Here is a 15,758-nt window from a genome sequence, read left to right as displayed (position 1 = left end):
TTACCTAGTACATAGCATAGGTCAATAAGCGTCCCTGTTAACACTGTTGTTGTTTTACCATTGTTAACTTTATTTTTTGGCTTGATTTATTCCCCCTCCTTCATAAAATCTTCTAAACAGTCTATATCAAAATGATCTCTTTTCTTTGAATTATCAGAAACATTTATTTTTCCTATCACTGATTCGGCAGCTACAATTTACCACCCTGCATTTTGGTTACCTTCCTGTTGTACATATAGTCTTATTTCCTCCTCTCAAGAATAAGCTCCTTGAAGAAAAGACCTAAGTCGTCTTATGCATTCTTAGGCATTTTGGCTCTCTGTGTCACTCGCTGAGGCCATTACATCTTGTCCTGAGAACTTCCACCTTTTTAAAAGGTGAAGGTTAGTTGAGTTAGTTAACCTAGAAGAAAATTGTGCACTTAAAACAATCGGTAGTCTGGGATCCGGACGTGGGAGTGAGAGTGGGAGGGAGGTTGGGATAAGAGACTCCATAAAGGGGCAGAATTGAAAAGAAAATGTTTTTTAAATAACTATATTCTTTCATCTTAGATCTCCTAGTAGCAGGTAACAATTTAAGAAAAAAGGGAATCCCACCACCGTTTGAGCCCCCCATGTCCCCTGTCTCTTTCCGGGAGAGGACGGCAGGTGGGGAAGAGTGAGGGTGGGAGCGTCTAAGCGCTTTGCAATGACTACAGCTAATTATAGGAATTGTGGAAGTGGACCCAAGAATCCTTAACTCCCAGCTCGCCCCTGCCTCAGCTGCAAGCCTGGAGAATTCACAGCTGCAGGGGACCCACCTCCGCCACTGGGGGTGGGGAGGCGGGGGAGACAGGCGGCGGGGGGAGACCAGCGTTGCCCCGCCCCCTCAGCTAGGCGGTGACCAGTAGGCGGCACCGCAGCTCCGAGCGTTCATTTGCGGCGCAGCCTCGGGAACACGGTGAGCTGTGCCCTCCTGAAATTGGAAGGCCCGCGGCAAGATGAGCCCGGCGCCGGTGTTCCTGAGCGCCGCCGAGGTGCTGGAGCACCTCCGCAGCTCCAGCCTCCTCATCCCGCCTCTGGAGGCGGCTCTGGCCAACTTCTCCAGCGGCCCCGACGGAGGGGTGACGCAGCCGGTGCGCACCGTGGTACCGGTGGCCAAGCACAGGGGGTGAGTGAGAAAGGCGGGGGCCAGGTGCTGGAGAAACTGGAAACGGGGAAGGGAAGGCATGCGAAGGGAGGCATCGGGAGAAAGGAAGACAGGGCTCGTCTAAATCACGGCTAGTAACAGTTGCCACCTAATGTTGCGCTATCCACGGCGCCAGGTGGGCGCTTTACAGGAGTTATCTTGTTTAATTCAACACATTCTCCATATAGGTAGGTATTGATGCAAGCATTTACTGATGGGGAAAACTGAGACTTAGGTTAACTTACCCAAGGTTACGCAGGTAGGTAGTAGCAGAACTAGGATAGTTTCTCTTACGCAGAGCCAGACTCCGCGTAAGAACATACTCCGCATACTGCTAAAGGAAGGGCAGAGGCATGGGGGGAAGGGAGGACAGTCGGGCAGTGACAGGAAAGAGAAAGGAGCTTATATGGGGACTTAGGATACCCCAGCATTGGTTGGAAGGGGTTGAAGCTATGCCTCTCTCCTTGTAGCTTCCTGGGGGTCATGCCTGCCTACAGCGCTGCAGAAGACGCCCTGACCACCAAGTTGGTCACCTTCTACGAGGGCCACAGCACCACTTCCACGGTCCCCTCCCACCAGGCCACTGTGCTGCTCTTTGAGCCCAGCAATGGCTCCCTGCTGGCGGTGAGCAACTCCCTGCCCTGGGATGAAGTGGGGGGTCCTGGGCCCAGAGCTAGCCTCGGGAAGTTAGTTCTCTGAGAGAGCTGGGTGGAGTTTTGATGGTGACCACACATGTCCCTCTCTGAGTAATGATGTCTCTGGATACCAGCAACACTGAAGGTTATCTGTGATTCTGTATCTGTTTCTAGGACTGCTTGAGGATGCACAATGCAGCACCTGAGCACACTGCTACTTCAAGTGTATGACAGTGTGGAAGGAATAATCTCATCATTCTTTTATATGCTCTTGCCCTGTGCCAGTTACTCCAATATATAGTTTGATCAAACTCAGCGAAGGAAACATTTATTTAGTGACTTCTCTAGTGGAAGAAAAGGAGTGTCCTGTAATCCCTGAAAGGCTTTCTGAGAGATACACAGTAACCTGTTTTAACATTTAATGGTAGTATCGAAATGAAGCAGTAGCTCATTCACTGAGCACTTTGTATGTGTCAGGCATGGTTAGTCGACTTGTACTAACTCTCTTAATACTTAGAACCACTCTGTGAGGTATGTAATATCATCACCCCCATTTTGCAGATGAGGAAGCTGAGCATAGAGCCAACTATGCCCATCTTACCCAGGTTTACCTCACTAATAAGTGGCATGGCTGGACTGCAGACCTACTCAGTGTAAGTCCAGGGTCTATACTCTCTGGAGATTGTGTCTACTGCCTTTCTAACTGCCACTTACTGAGCACTTACCATGTGCCAGGGAAGAGGATTTGATCTCATTCAATTATGACAACATTCCTCTGTGGGAGTTTTTATTTCATGCCCCACTCCCAATTTTTGTTAAAGACTCTGAACCTCAGAGTAGTAGAACCACTTTGCTTGAGGACATACAGCTGGTTAGCGAAAGGCCCAGGAATCATTCTAGGTCTGCGTGATGATGGAGCTTGTATTCGTAACTCATGTGTCTCTGTGCCCTCAAAGCTGGCTCAGAGACCAGGCAGTTGAGTTATTAGCTGGGTCAGTCTCCTTCATTCCACCCATACTTCTGGATCTCTAAATCCTCCTCCCCTGAATTTCTGGCTCATCAAGGAACCTGGCTGTACATCACTCCTCCAGGAAGACTGTGTAGCTCTACCCAGCCTATACTCATTCTGAGGAGATGACATTCATACCACCTACCAATGGTGGTTCCCCCGGAAAGTGGGACCGACTCAGGCTTTTAAACGAAATGACAAGACCTTAGATCCTTCCTGAATCTGCTCAGTAGTAACTGATTCACTTACTAAAGTGAGAATACTGATGCTACCTGGTGAGCAACTAAGATGAATAACTTAAAAACAAGAGAATAATGCAAAAATGATGGTTATTTTTAGCCAGATGTAATTCAGAATCATCTGGGGAGCTTTTGAAAACAAGGGTGTCTGGGTCCCTCCCTTAGAGAGATTCCCTGGGCATCTGTATCTTCACAAAGCTCTCCACGTGTGTGGTAGTAGTTAAGAGCCAATGAGGTAGAACTTCATGACCCTTGCACAGATGTCATATGACTTACTCTAATTCCTCAAGTTTCTCCTTCATCTGGTGTTTTGAGAGACCCAAGGCAAGAAAAGAAAATGGGCAATTCTTGAAGGCTCATCGTATGCTAGATGTTTACATTTACGTGAGTGTTTTTAATCCTCAAAATCTTCTGAATGATTGGCATTGCCTTTGTTTTTACAGGTGAGGCAAATGGTCCTTAGAGATTAAGATATTTCTTCAAAGTTGCATTTCTCACAAGCAGAAGAATTAGCTCCAGATCTGATAGCAAGCCTGTGCTCTTTGTAGGATACTGTGATACTTCCTGAGCCTGTTCTTTTTGAGCTGCTTCTTTCTGCTTAAGTAGTGGCTTGGAGTGCCCCTTGCTCACTGCCTCTCCTTTCCTCCAAGGTCATGGATGGAAATGTCATCACCGCAAAGAGAACAGCTGCAGTATCTGCCATTGCCACCAAGGTAAGATTAGTGCCAACCTGTGCTGTTGAGGTTTGCTGGAGAGTGGGGTTGTGTATCTCAAGCTTGAAAGCCTAAGGAAGAAGTGAGGAACTTACTTCGGTATTCCTTTGGATGTATCTGGAACTATAACAAGCCAAAACTGGGATTGACATCCCAGGAGTTATGGAGTTCCAGTCCAGTTGTGAGCACAGGGATTCACAAAACTACTAGCTACCATTTAATGAGCACCACTAGATACTGGGTATCCTGCATACCTTATTCCTTATCTTTATATCAACCTTGCAAAGGAGATAGGATGATCTCCATTTGCCAGGTTTAGGGAATGTGGCTCGGAGAGGTTATGTGAGTCACCCAAGATCACACAGCTACTAATAAGCAGAGCAAGAATTTAAAATTTAACTTCTGTGACCCCCAGGACTGGTTTGTTGCCCTCCCCCCCACCCCCCGTACCACACTGCTCCAGGTAAATCACGGTGGTTGCCGATAGGCCAAAGCCAATCCTGCACAAGAAGTAGAGGGGAAGCTGAAGAGATCTGAGCACACTCATGTATTCATTCACCTAGTACCACCTGAGATCCCACTATATGTTGGGCACTGTTCTAAACGTCAGGGATACGGCAGTGAACAAAACAGAGTGGCACACACTCGGGGGTTTAGACAACACACAAGATGAAAAGTAAAACGCAGAGCCTGGTTTGCTAAGGAAATAATTAACCAACAACAAACCTCTTTTGAGTTAATAACATGCTAGGATTTGTAGGATTTGCCTTAAAAAAAACACCACCTACCGAAAACAGTGTGCTGCGTGAAAATAAAGCAGAATCTAGAATACTGGGGAGGGGTGACATTCTGAATTACTCACAGAAGATCTTACCCATGAAGAAGGTGACATTTGAGTAAAAATTGAAGGAAGTAAGTGGAGGGGGGGCACTCTTCCGGCAGAAGGGAAAGCAAGTGAAGGTGGTGATGATGTTCCCAAGCACTGTCATGGTATCCTATAAGAAAAACAGTATCTGTAGAGGTTAGGATTAAGGAGAAAAGGCTTGGACAACTGGGTGTCTTTCACATGAACTGGAAATGTAAATGGTCTGCTGAGCTGGTTTAGGAGTTTATGAGGACTGAGCATAAAGAGATGGGTCTGGGGAGTAGCAGACACCAGGTGTTCAGATAGTGAGTGTGTTAAGGTCTTCTAAACACTAGAGTGGAGAGAAGAATGTAAGAATTAACCTGGAAATTGTGTAGGAAGAGGGCAGACCGCACACCTGGATGAACTGGTTTTTTTGAAGTATATCCAGACCCAACTCAGACTGAAACAATCAAGGACTCCTTTAAATATATATATTCACTGGTACAAGACTGCCTTTCATTTATTGGTAAAGGACTCTGGTCTTTTTCAAAATAGCTTCCAACCCATTGTCTTGACAGATCTTTCGGTTTCTGTTGGGGGAGGGGAACAAGTATTATTGGCCTCATTTTGTCCTAGAGGAGATGGAGACTAGGACTTCCCTAAAGTCACGTAACCCACATAGCTGTGGGATCTTCCGAGACTGCCTGGTCTTCTTGGCCCCAGTCTGTGGTTTCCAACTCAAGCTATGCAGCAGCCATCACCTGGGGAATGTTTTTAAAAAATTCAGATCCCCAAAACACAGATTTGAACTCACTGAGGGTGAGGCCCAAGAAAATGGCTGTTGTGGGTTTTTTGTTTTTGTTTTTGTTTCTTGTTTGTTTGTTTTAATAGTCTCTGGTTACTTCTTTTTTTTTTAATTTTTTTTAATTTATTTCTAGGAGAGAGAGAGAGAGACAGCGTGAGCAGGGGAGGGTCAGAGAGAGAGAGGGAGACACAGACTCTGAAATAGGCTCCAGGCTCTGAGCTGGCAGTCAGCACAGAGCCCGACGCGGGGCTCAAACCCATGAACCGCGAGATCATGACCTAAGCGAAAGTCGGACGCTCAACCGACTAAGCCACCCAGGCGCCCCTGGTTACTTCTTTTTTTAAAAAATTTTTCAGTGTTTTATTTATTTCGGAGAGAGAGAGACAGCATGAGCAGGGGAGGGTCAGAGAGAGGGAGACACAGAATCTGAAGCAGGCTCCAGGCTCTGAGCTAGCTGTCGGCACAGAGCCCGACGCGAGGCTCGAACCCACAAACCGTGAGATCATGACTTGAGCCGAAGTCGGACGCTTAACCGACTGAGCCACCCAGGCTCCCTGTCTCTGGTTACTTCTAATGTCAACAAGTCAGATACTTTGAACTATATATTACGGCACAAAATGGTATCTCTCCTGCAGCTATAGGAAAAATGAACGTCTGCTACTATTTCTCTGACTCCTTTTGGCTAGTAATTAATAATGAAAAAGACTTTCACTTTTAGGATTACATTCCAGAAGTGCAATAATTAATACTGAAGAAAGAACAGACTTAATTTACTGAAAGAAATACAGAAAAGGCAGAAGAGGTTCTTCCCCATCCCCACACACACATACACTTTTTTTTTAAGTAGGCTTCATGCCTAGCGTGGAGTCCAGTGTGGAGCTTGAACTCACAACCCTGAGATCAAGAGTCAGATGCTCAACTGACTGAAACACCCAGGTGCCCCACAAGAGGCTCTTATTTTATATGGATGCTGTGCCTGAAGGATTTTGCCACCTGTCCCAGGAATGTTTAGCAATATCTGGAGACATTTTTGGGTTTGTCACAACTAGGGGAATTAAGGGATGCTACGAATATCAAATGGATAGAGGCCAGAGATACTGCTAACCATCCTGTAATACACAGGACAACCCACCTGTTTCTGTTGACAAAGAATTATCCAGCCCAAATGTCAGTCATGCTGAGGTTCAGGAATTCTGCTTTATTTCTCACATGTAATAGTAGATTTGTGTCACATCTGTGCAAATGAGACTGTCTCTGTCCTCATGGGCTTACAGATCAGTAAAGAAGTAAGAATCTATAAAGAAATAAGTGCTGTGAAGGGGTGACCTCTATCAGGGAGGTCAGAAAGAATCACCTGAGAGGTGACACTTGATAGGAGTTGATCATAGAACCCCAGTCCCCAACACAGACACACATACATCCTTAGCAGGTGCCACAAATGCCAGCTCTACATTCCTCTTTAAAGAAAGATGGCGGCTGAGAAAAGATCAACAGTGGATTTCAAAAATATAATGGAGAACCTTGAGGTGCAAGGGCCCGTGGATTCCAGGTAGCTCTTAGAAATAACTCAGGGCTCTGAAAAGTGAGGGTGGCCTATCATGTCCCCGAGATGGGGTGGCACAGGAGAAAGAATGTGGGCTTTGAAGAATGAATGATGTGGTTTTGGAGTCCCACTGTGCCATTTAATAGTTGTAGGACCCTGAGCAAGTTACTTAACCTCTCTGGACCCCAATTTCTTCATCTAGAAGAGGATAAAAATAGGAGTGCCTTGCTCACAGGGTGATTATCTGGACGAAATGAGATCATGAGGGTAAAGCATTGGCATATATTAGAGGCTCAGTGAAGGCTCCTTCCTCCGCTCCACACTGTACAGAGGAGAGCTGAAACATGAAACACCATCTCCTTCATTGCCCAAAAGATAGTGAGGGAGCTGAAGATGGGGCCAAAGACACCTCATACTCAAACTGTTTGTTCTTCACCTGACTGATGTGTCCCTTGACCTTTGCCACCTGGTTTCTCTCAAACAGTTTTTGAAACCACCCAGCAGTGAAGTGCTGTGCATCCTTGGGGCTGGGGTCCAGGCCTACAGCCACTACGAGGTCTTCACAGAGCAATTCTCCTTCAAGGAGGTAAGTCCAGGGAAGGTTAGGGGAGAAGAGGAGAGGGAGGAATAAGTGACCTTTATCTATACTCCTTCTCTGCAACATGGGCAATTCCGAAATAGTAAGGTCAAGAGTCTGATCTAGACTATTTTTTTAAATGTTTGTTTGTTTGTTTGTTCATGAGAGAGAAAGAGAGAACGCCTGCATGTTTGTGTGCTAGTGGGAGGGGGCAGAGAGAGAGAGGGAGATGGAGAGAATCCCAAGCAGGCCCAACACTGTCAGCACAGAGCCTGACATGGAGCTCGCGCCCACAAACTATGAGATCATGACCTGAGCTGAAATCAAGAGTTGGATGCTTAAGGAGCCACCCAGGCACGCCCATAGGGGATGATTTAAATCCCCTTACCTTAGAGTGTCTCAGCTTTCCCCTGGCACCAGTGAAACATAATGAAACATAAACAGACAAACAATCAAGGTACCAATGTCCCTCTTGTTGCCCCCAATGAAGGTGAGGATATGGAATCGCACCAAAGAAAATGCAGAGAAGTTTGCAGACACGGTTCAAGGAGAGGTACAGGTCTGTTCATCGGTCCAGGAGGCAGTGACAGGTGCAGATGTGATCATCACAGTCACCATGGCAACAGAGCCCATTTTGTTTGGCGAATGGGTGAAGCCAGGGGCTCACATCAATGGTAAGCAGAGTGGCTCCAAGAGCCATGGGTAAGTGGTGGCCAGAGTTGTCCCTGGGCTAAACCAGGTGGCTTCGCCTGCACAGCTATTTTATTCACGCAGAATGACCAACCCTTTTAAGGTCCTCAGAGACGTGTGAGCCCTGAAAAACAATATTCACTCAAAACTTTGAAACAAAAATCACAAACCTGAAGCTTATAAATTTAAGTTCCCTAAAATGTACCATTATGGCAGGTGATCAGTCACAGCTAAGTTCTTAAATGTAATGAAATTTAAATTACAAAAGCCAAATAATTCCTTCTTTCTTAAAAATACTTAGAATTACCCCCCTAAAGTTTTTTTTAATTACAGCACAAAATACATTTAATATGACATGTGGATGTCATAATATGTGTGATAGGATGGGTGGGACTCCAAAAATAAGAGTTCCTGGGGCTTCTGCAGACTCTCAGATGACTCTGAAGGTTGTAGCAAGAGCTGGTCTATATTGAGTATTTACTATTGCAGGTGCTGTCCTAAATTCTTTTTTTTTTAATGTTTTATTTATTTCTGAGAGAGAGAGAGACAGAGAGAGACAGCGTGAGCAGGGGAGGGTCAGAGAGAGAGGGAGACATAGAATCTGAAACAGGCTCCAGGCTCTGAGCTGTCAGCACAGAGCCTGACATGGGGCTCAAACCCATGAACCGTGAGATCGTGACCTGAGCCAAAGTTGGACGCTTAACCAACTGAGCCACCCAGGCGCCCCTAAATTCTTTATTTATATTACATCGTTCAATCCTTACAACAACTTTATGAGGTAGGGGCTATTCTTATCATTACCTTCACTTTATAGGTGGGTAAACCAAGACATGGAGAGATTAAATAACTTGCCCAAAGTCAGAGATTCTTAGTGGTAGAGCTGGTATTTGAACTGAGGCAATCTACCATCAGAGCACAAGTTCTTAAATTATACTCTCTATTATCTTCCAAAAAGAAGACTGGAATCTGGTGAGCAAGGAGGGCAAATACTAGGGATTTAAACAGGTCATCAGTGCCCTCTGTTCTGGTGACAACCACCTGGCGTGAACTCAGAAGCTAAGAATTCTGTACACATTGGCAGAGAGCAGGCAGGAGCTCAGTGTCATGATTGCACACCCAATCACAAATGTGTCCTAAATCCCTGCCATGTGCCAGGCACTATGCTAGATGCTGGGGAGGTGAAAAGAAACCAGCACATGGGGGCATTTTCTTTCCTGATGCTTACATTCAGGTTAAGGGAAATTGACAACAAACAGGTAAGCAAATAGACTAGATGGTTCCAGCTACAGATAAATTCTGTGAAGGAAACCAGTGTGTGGCTTGTCTGAGGAGTGGGCCAACGCGAAGTGAAGGTCTCAGCTTGTTTGGGACTAGTGTTATGATGTGGGTCCAGAGGGTAAGCAGGCAAGATATGGGTCAGTTCTTGCTTTATGACAGTAAGACCATTTCTGGAAGGACTTGGAAAATCAAAAGAAACCAGTTTTTGGTAAAACGGACAAGAGCTGAATGTTCAGCAAGACTGACTTGATTTTTTTTTTCAGCTTAAAGAAGCATATATGTATTATCTTGCAGTTTCTGTGGTTCTGGGCACGGTTTAGCTGGGGGCCTCTGCTCACACAAGGAAGAAGTCAAGGTGTTATCTGAGCTGCGGTCTCATCAAGAGCTCAGAGCCCTCTTCTAGGCTCAGGTGGTTGTGCAGATGCTTCACATTGTTAAGAGAGGAATAACGGGTTTCCTGAGGGCTACTCTCAGCTCCTGGAGGCCATCCAGATTCTGTGCCGTGTGGCTGCTCCATCCTCAAAGCCAACAAATGAGAATCTCTCTCACACTGGAATCTCCAGGAAGCTCTGCCTCGATTTTGAGTCAAGGCATCGCTTCTACGTCCTTAGCCCAAAGACAAAATTGGTTTATGTGTTTACAGAAGTATCAAATATATTTCAGAAAAGTATGTTACAAGTGTGGTTGACAGGCGAACACCAACAACAGATTTTACTTGCTTTACAGCTTGGCTAAGAGATAGGCCTGATTTTACTCACACCCTGCACCCTCCCCCTCCTGCCCTAGCTGGGGTCCCACCCTTACCCGGTCTTGCTCTACTGGAGCAAGGCCAGGGCCCTGACTGAGTGAGACCCCTCCCCTCCCTTTGCTGCCTGGCCCACCTCCATCTATCCAAGTGGCCTCACAGGACCCTTTGAGAACTCCTGCTCAGAGCTCAGGGGTGGGGGTGGGGGGGGATGCAAGTGCAATGAGAAGAGGTGGCTTGAGAAGCTAGGGTTTTTCCCACCAGCTTATGATTTATTTACAAGCTTCATTTAGTTACTGCTTTTGTTCTACAGAACTCCCCACACAAATGACCTTCGAGAAGGACATTTTTACACCACTCTCTTTGAAAACTAGAGTGGGGGGGACAACAGCAGGGGAGGGAACAAGTAGAGGAAACTGGACACAATGTTGGAAAGCACATAAATGCTGCCTTATGTGGGTGCAAGGCTTTATAGTGGTTTCCAAAGACTAGCTGGCCATGGGCTGGATCCAGCCAGCAGATGTGTTTTGTTTGGACCATAGTGTGCTCTAAAAATCTAGAAATAACACATGCAAATAGATTTCCTGCTTTTCTTTAAAAAAAAAAAAAAAAAAAAGGAAGAAGGGAGAATATCTAACAGCAGCCCTGCATTCTCACATGGCCACAATTAGCTGGAGCTAAATGATGGCTGCCCTTTTTATAAGGGCCTGCTTTCTTCTCTGTACCTAGGGCTCCACCATTTCCAATCCAGCCCCTCTGACCATTTTTGCTCCTGTTCCTTACCTGCCTGGCCCTGCGGGCTTTTGGTGGGAGCCTCTACATTATGTGCCAGTGCCAGGAGGTGGGATTCCTTGGATTCATCATTATGCTCCTGGACTCCCTGCAAAGGATGTGATATCTCAGTGCCAGGATGGAGCCAGTTTCCTCTCTACTGGGGCTTCTCTGTGAGCCTGGCACTGGGCTCCTTTATCATGAGTTAAGGGAAAAATGGTTGAGGGTGAGGAATGGGAAGGATTCAAGAACAAGTAGATTGACAGAAGATGGAGGAATATAGGGTATGAATAAGCTGTAAGTGATGTCTTTGTTCTCAGATTTTTGTAAAGAGGTTACTGCCTGCAATAAACAGAAGAGGCGTCAAAGGCATGGCACTTGCAGGGCCACAGGGACACGTCTTAGATACGCAACCATGGCAAGCACTTTCACTTCTTTGAGCCTCCTTTGTGTACCTTGTAAATGGGAATCAGACATCAAGTGTACTTGTGAGGACTATAAATAAAATGTGCGAAACATCCCACGGATAGCAGGCAGCCAATAAATGAATGCTAGGTTGTCTCAAACTCTCTTAGAAAGATCTTGGTATGAAATGCAAAAAAAAAAAAAAAAAAAAAAAAAAGACAGGCATTATTCTTAATGATGAGTGTTCAGTCTTGCTGAGTGGGGAGGTTGGCATTGGGAAATGAGGCATCCCAAACCTGTATGTTCCCACATGTCTTCTGTCACCTTCTTTTCCCCACCCTTCTTCCACTTTTTGGCACATGTACAGTGTCCCTCACCACTATTTCTGGGCTCAGGGTCTGTGTTGCTGTCTCTTAGCCATCGGAGCCAGCAGACCTGACTGGAGAGAGCTGGACGACGAGCTGATGAAACAGGCTGTGCTGTATGTGGATTCCCAAGAGGCTGCCCTGAAAGAGTCTGGAGACGTCCTCCTGTCGGGGGTGAGCCTCTCCTCCTGGTGGGCTGCTGCCCAGCCGGCCTCGCCTGGATACCAGGGTTTCATGAACCTTCCCTTCCATTTGGACTGCTCCAGACCTTGGTCACCCCCACCACTTTGTGGGGTAACAACTCCTAAACATCCCGCAACCCTTTCTAATCCCCTTCTAGAATAATGTGGCCATTATGGTAGTGACATGTGCTTTCCTGTCCCCTTTGCCTGGAGAGAGTAGCTTGATGGATTCTTCCCATCGGACTGAGCTGTCCTATGAAGCAGTGAGATTGGGAGATAAGTGGCTGGCAGCCTTCCCAATATGGCCAACATAGTAAGACTGGGGTTGGCCACTTTCTGGCCTTATTCTTTTGTAATCAGAGCATAGGAGCAAGAAGAGGGCTGCCAGAATGAGTGTTCAGATAAGAACATGCTTATTTCCTCACTGATACACTGCCTTGGCCAGACATTCCCCTGGCTACAAACTTGTATCTCTGCATTCATGGTATATCACAAAGGCAGATGCTATGCAATAAATGAATGAGTGAATGAATGAATGAATGAATGAATATTTTCTTTAATGGGGGAAGCCAGTTACAAATGGTCTTTTGTCAAGGTTATCCCTCATCCAGTTCTGGGTGCTCTCCCTGCCCTGCTTCAGAAACTGAATAGAGCAGACATTGACTCCATGGCCCAGGTTAATGTGTGTTCATTTCACAGGCTGAAATCTTTGCTGAGCTGGGAGAAGTGGTGAGGGGAGTCAAGCCAGCGCTCTGCGACAAGACCACAGTGTTCAAGTCTTTAGGTAAGGACTGTTGCTCCCAGGGCACACTCCAGCCAGAGCACAAGAGGAGGCTTGCCCATTGGTACAAAGAGGAATGAGTCACTGGACTCCGTAGCTGAGTCATGAAATCTGTCATTTGGGTCAATTATTTACATGTGTTAGCATAGTGGGTAGTAAGCCCATGAACTCTGGAACTGGGTGGTCCTGTGTGGGATTCCCTTCTCTGACCTCACTCTGTCTGAGCCACAGTGTCTTCACCTGTTTCCTTCAGTGTTTGTGAGAATTAAGTGACGTGTGTATGTGTGTAAAATGATTTGTACACAGCAAGTGTCAGCAGGAAGTCATTTAGACTTAAATCTAAATGAAAGTCAGAAGAAGGTATCCTTTAGAGGTGGGGGTAGGAGATGTTTAAACACAGGGAGCTTGGGGCATCTGGGTGGCTCAGTCAGTTGAGTGTCGGACTTCGGCTCAGGTCATGATCTCACAGTTCATGGGTTCAAGCCCCACGTCAGCCTCTGTGCTGACGGCTCAGAGCCTAGAGGCTGCTTCAGATTCTGTGTCTCTCTCTCTGTCTCTGACCCTTCCCCACTTGTGCTCTGTCTCTCTGTCTCTCAAAAATAAATAAACGTTAAAAAAATGTGGGTTTTTTTTTTGTAAAGACAGGGAGCTTAAGGGAAATGGCAGGGAGACCCACTAGAAGAGACTCACGCAGGAAGTACAGCCTGAGACCCCTTTTTGTTCTTCTCTCCCTACCCTCCTACTTGCCAATTACCACCAAAGTTATGCAGGCAGAAGCCCAACAAAGGATGGGCTCCCAGTGTCCAGTCTGTCCCTCAGCCCAGCAACTTCACCCCCCACCTGGAATTAAGGAAATGGACACACATGGTAATAGAGCTAATAGCCAGCTGATACACCTAAAATATTGAAATACTCCCAAACAGGTTCATTTAAATAGTTACTGTCCGGAGCCTCCAAGAATGTCCTCTGCTCTTCTTCCAAGATCTTCCCTATTTCCTGTGATCAAGCATCCAAGCTTTAACACTTGGCAGAACATTGATTACTCTGGCCCCCCAGCATCCATGCCAATGGGTCAGTATCTGTGCCTTGCTGGCTTTTAAATATATTTTCACAATCTCTCATGCACAGGGAGACAGGAAAAAGCAGTATGAACTTTACCCAGAGTCCAGTTCAAAGACATCACACTGATCCAATTGTGATGGAAAGTTTCAGAGTTCAGAAATCAGAGGTCAGCAACCCCTTCAGGAGACCATACTGCAGAAATTGGCTCTGCCCTTCTGAGCAATGTTTGTTTTCTTGCTTTGGGGATTGGTTTATAGACACTTCTTTTCATCTAGCAGGTGCATATTAAACACCTATTATGTATGAGACTCCATACTGGTTACAGTGGTGACTACAAAAATTAGTAAAAATCAGCTCCTGTCAGGGGCGCCTGGGTGGCTCAGTCAGTTAAGTGTCTAACTTCCGCTCAGGTCATGATCTCGTGGTTCATGGGTTTGAGCCCCGCGTCAGGCTCTGTGCTGACAGCCAGTTCAGAGCCTGGAGCCTGTTTCAGATTCTGTGTCTCCTTCTCTCTCTGAACCTCCCCTGCTCTTGCTGTCTCTCTCTCTCAGAAATAAATAAAACAATAAAAATTTTTTTAAAAACTCAGCTCCTGTCCTTTAAAAACATATACCCACTTGAGGTTAAGCTACGAAACAACAAGATTAATGGGGTTGCTGAAAGATACAGGGTTTGGACAAGACCAAGGGTCTACAAACTGTAGCCTGTGGGCCATACTCTGCCCACCTCTTGTTTCTGTCCTGCCTTCAAACTGGGAGTAGTTTCTAATCAAATGACTGGGGAAAAAAAGAATATTCTGTGACAGGTGAAAATCCTATGAAATTCAAACTTGAGTGTCCATAAAGAAAGTTGTATTGGAACATGACCAGGCTCGTTTGCCTATCACTTTTGACTGCTTCTGCACCACAATGGCAGAGTTAAATGCAAGAGAAACCATAGGGCTTGCAAAGCCTAAATATTTATCATCTTGCTGTTCACAGAAAGTTTTCTGAACCCTAAATTAAACTTTGAAGGGCATTTAAATGTGTTTGGTGGTCATTTCCCGCTTAGCATCTTTTCTCTGCTTCATCCTGTCCTTCGCAGACTTTCCAAGCCTAAACTCACCTCTGGGTATTAGTCCATGTTACCCCAATGAGCGTTATTACCAGCACAGATGGTGTATCAGGAAACTGCCAGTCACAGGGCCTGGGCTATTCTAGGGAACAATGTTCTGACAAAAAGTGAACCATATTTCTGCCCGTTCCAGGAATGGCGGTGGAAGACCTGGTTGCAGCGAAACTAGTGTATGATTCCTGGTCATCTGGTAAATGAAATGAAGGAACTTTGCATGGAGGAAGATGCAACAGTTTAAGGGATATTGTTGCCAGCTGCCTTGTGATTTCTAGATCAAATAAGGGAATCCAGTGTCCAGTGAGCTATAGTTTTGAGCTTATCATGTCTTACCTTAAATAATGAGATCCCATTTGTGTGTGTAGTTGGAAAGCAAAACTAGGTGACCATTTCTTCTGTTACACCAGATTATAGTGATGCTCCGTTTCCCCTGTATTTCACTGCATTTTGTAATTCCTTGAAATAAAGCATTTTCCAAGTCTGCAGTTCTTATTGTGGTCATTTCTATCCCCCATGGCAAAGGAAGTGAGGAGAGCATGTGCTTCCATTCACTCCTGGGGAGTTCCAATGACCATAATTGAATTTATTTCAATTTTTTAAATTACTATATGATTCCTGTAACATAAATTCACCAGTTTAAAGTGTACAATTCAATGGTTTTTAGCATGTACACAGGGTGCAACCATCACCACTGTCTGATTCCAGAGCATTTTATATAAATGGAATCATACTTTATGTAGACTTGTTTCTGGCTTCTAATAATTAAATTTCAAAGAACAATGGAGCTTCTATATTGGTCAGGACTCTTTTGGTCACAAGTGATAGAGACCACAA

General features: G+C 45.7%; 1 protein-coding gene across 1 annotated transcript; it reads left to right on the top strand.

Annotated features, from left to right (window-relative positions):
* Positions 1–903: 903 nt before the first annotated feature.
* CRYM (crystallin mu) lies at positions 904–15,409 on the top strand. The gene is made up of 8 exons (XM_039234380.1): positions 904–1,149; positions 1,638–1,791; positions 3,701–3,763; positions 7,443–7,544; positions 8,026–8,209; positions 11,842–11,963; positions 12,671–12,755; positions 15,061–15,409. Exons 1-8 carry the CDS (start codon positions 980–982, stop codon positions 15,123–15,125), a joined length of 945 nt encoding a protein of 314 aa, XP_039090311.1. The 5' UTR covers positions 904–979; the 3' UTR covers positions 15,126–15,409.
* The last annotated feature ends 349 nt before the right edge of the window (positions 15,410–15,758 follow it).

The sequence above is a fragment of the Hyaena hyaena genome, unplaced genomic scaffold (genome assembly GCF_003009895.1).
Source record: "Hyaena hyaena isolate Hyena2069 unplaced genomic scaffold, ASM300989v1 scaffold_88, whole genome shotgun sequence".
NCBI lineage: Eukaryota > Metazoa > Chordata > Mammalia > Carnivora > Hyaenidae > Hyaena > Hyaena hyaena.
Note: the sequence above shows the minus strand (reverse complement) of the source record. Positions and strands in the feature narration are given on the sequence as shown.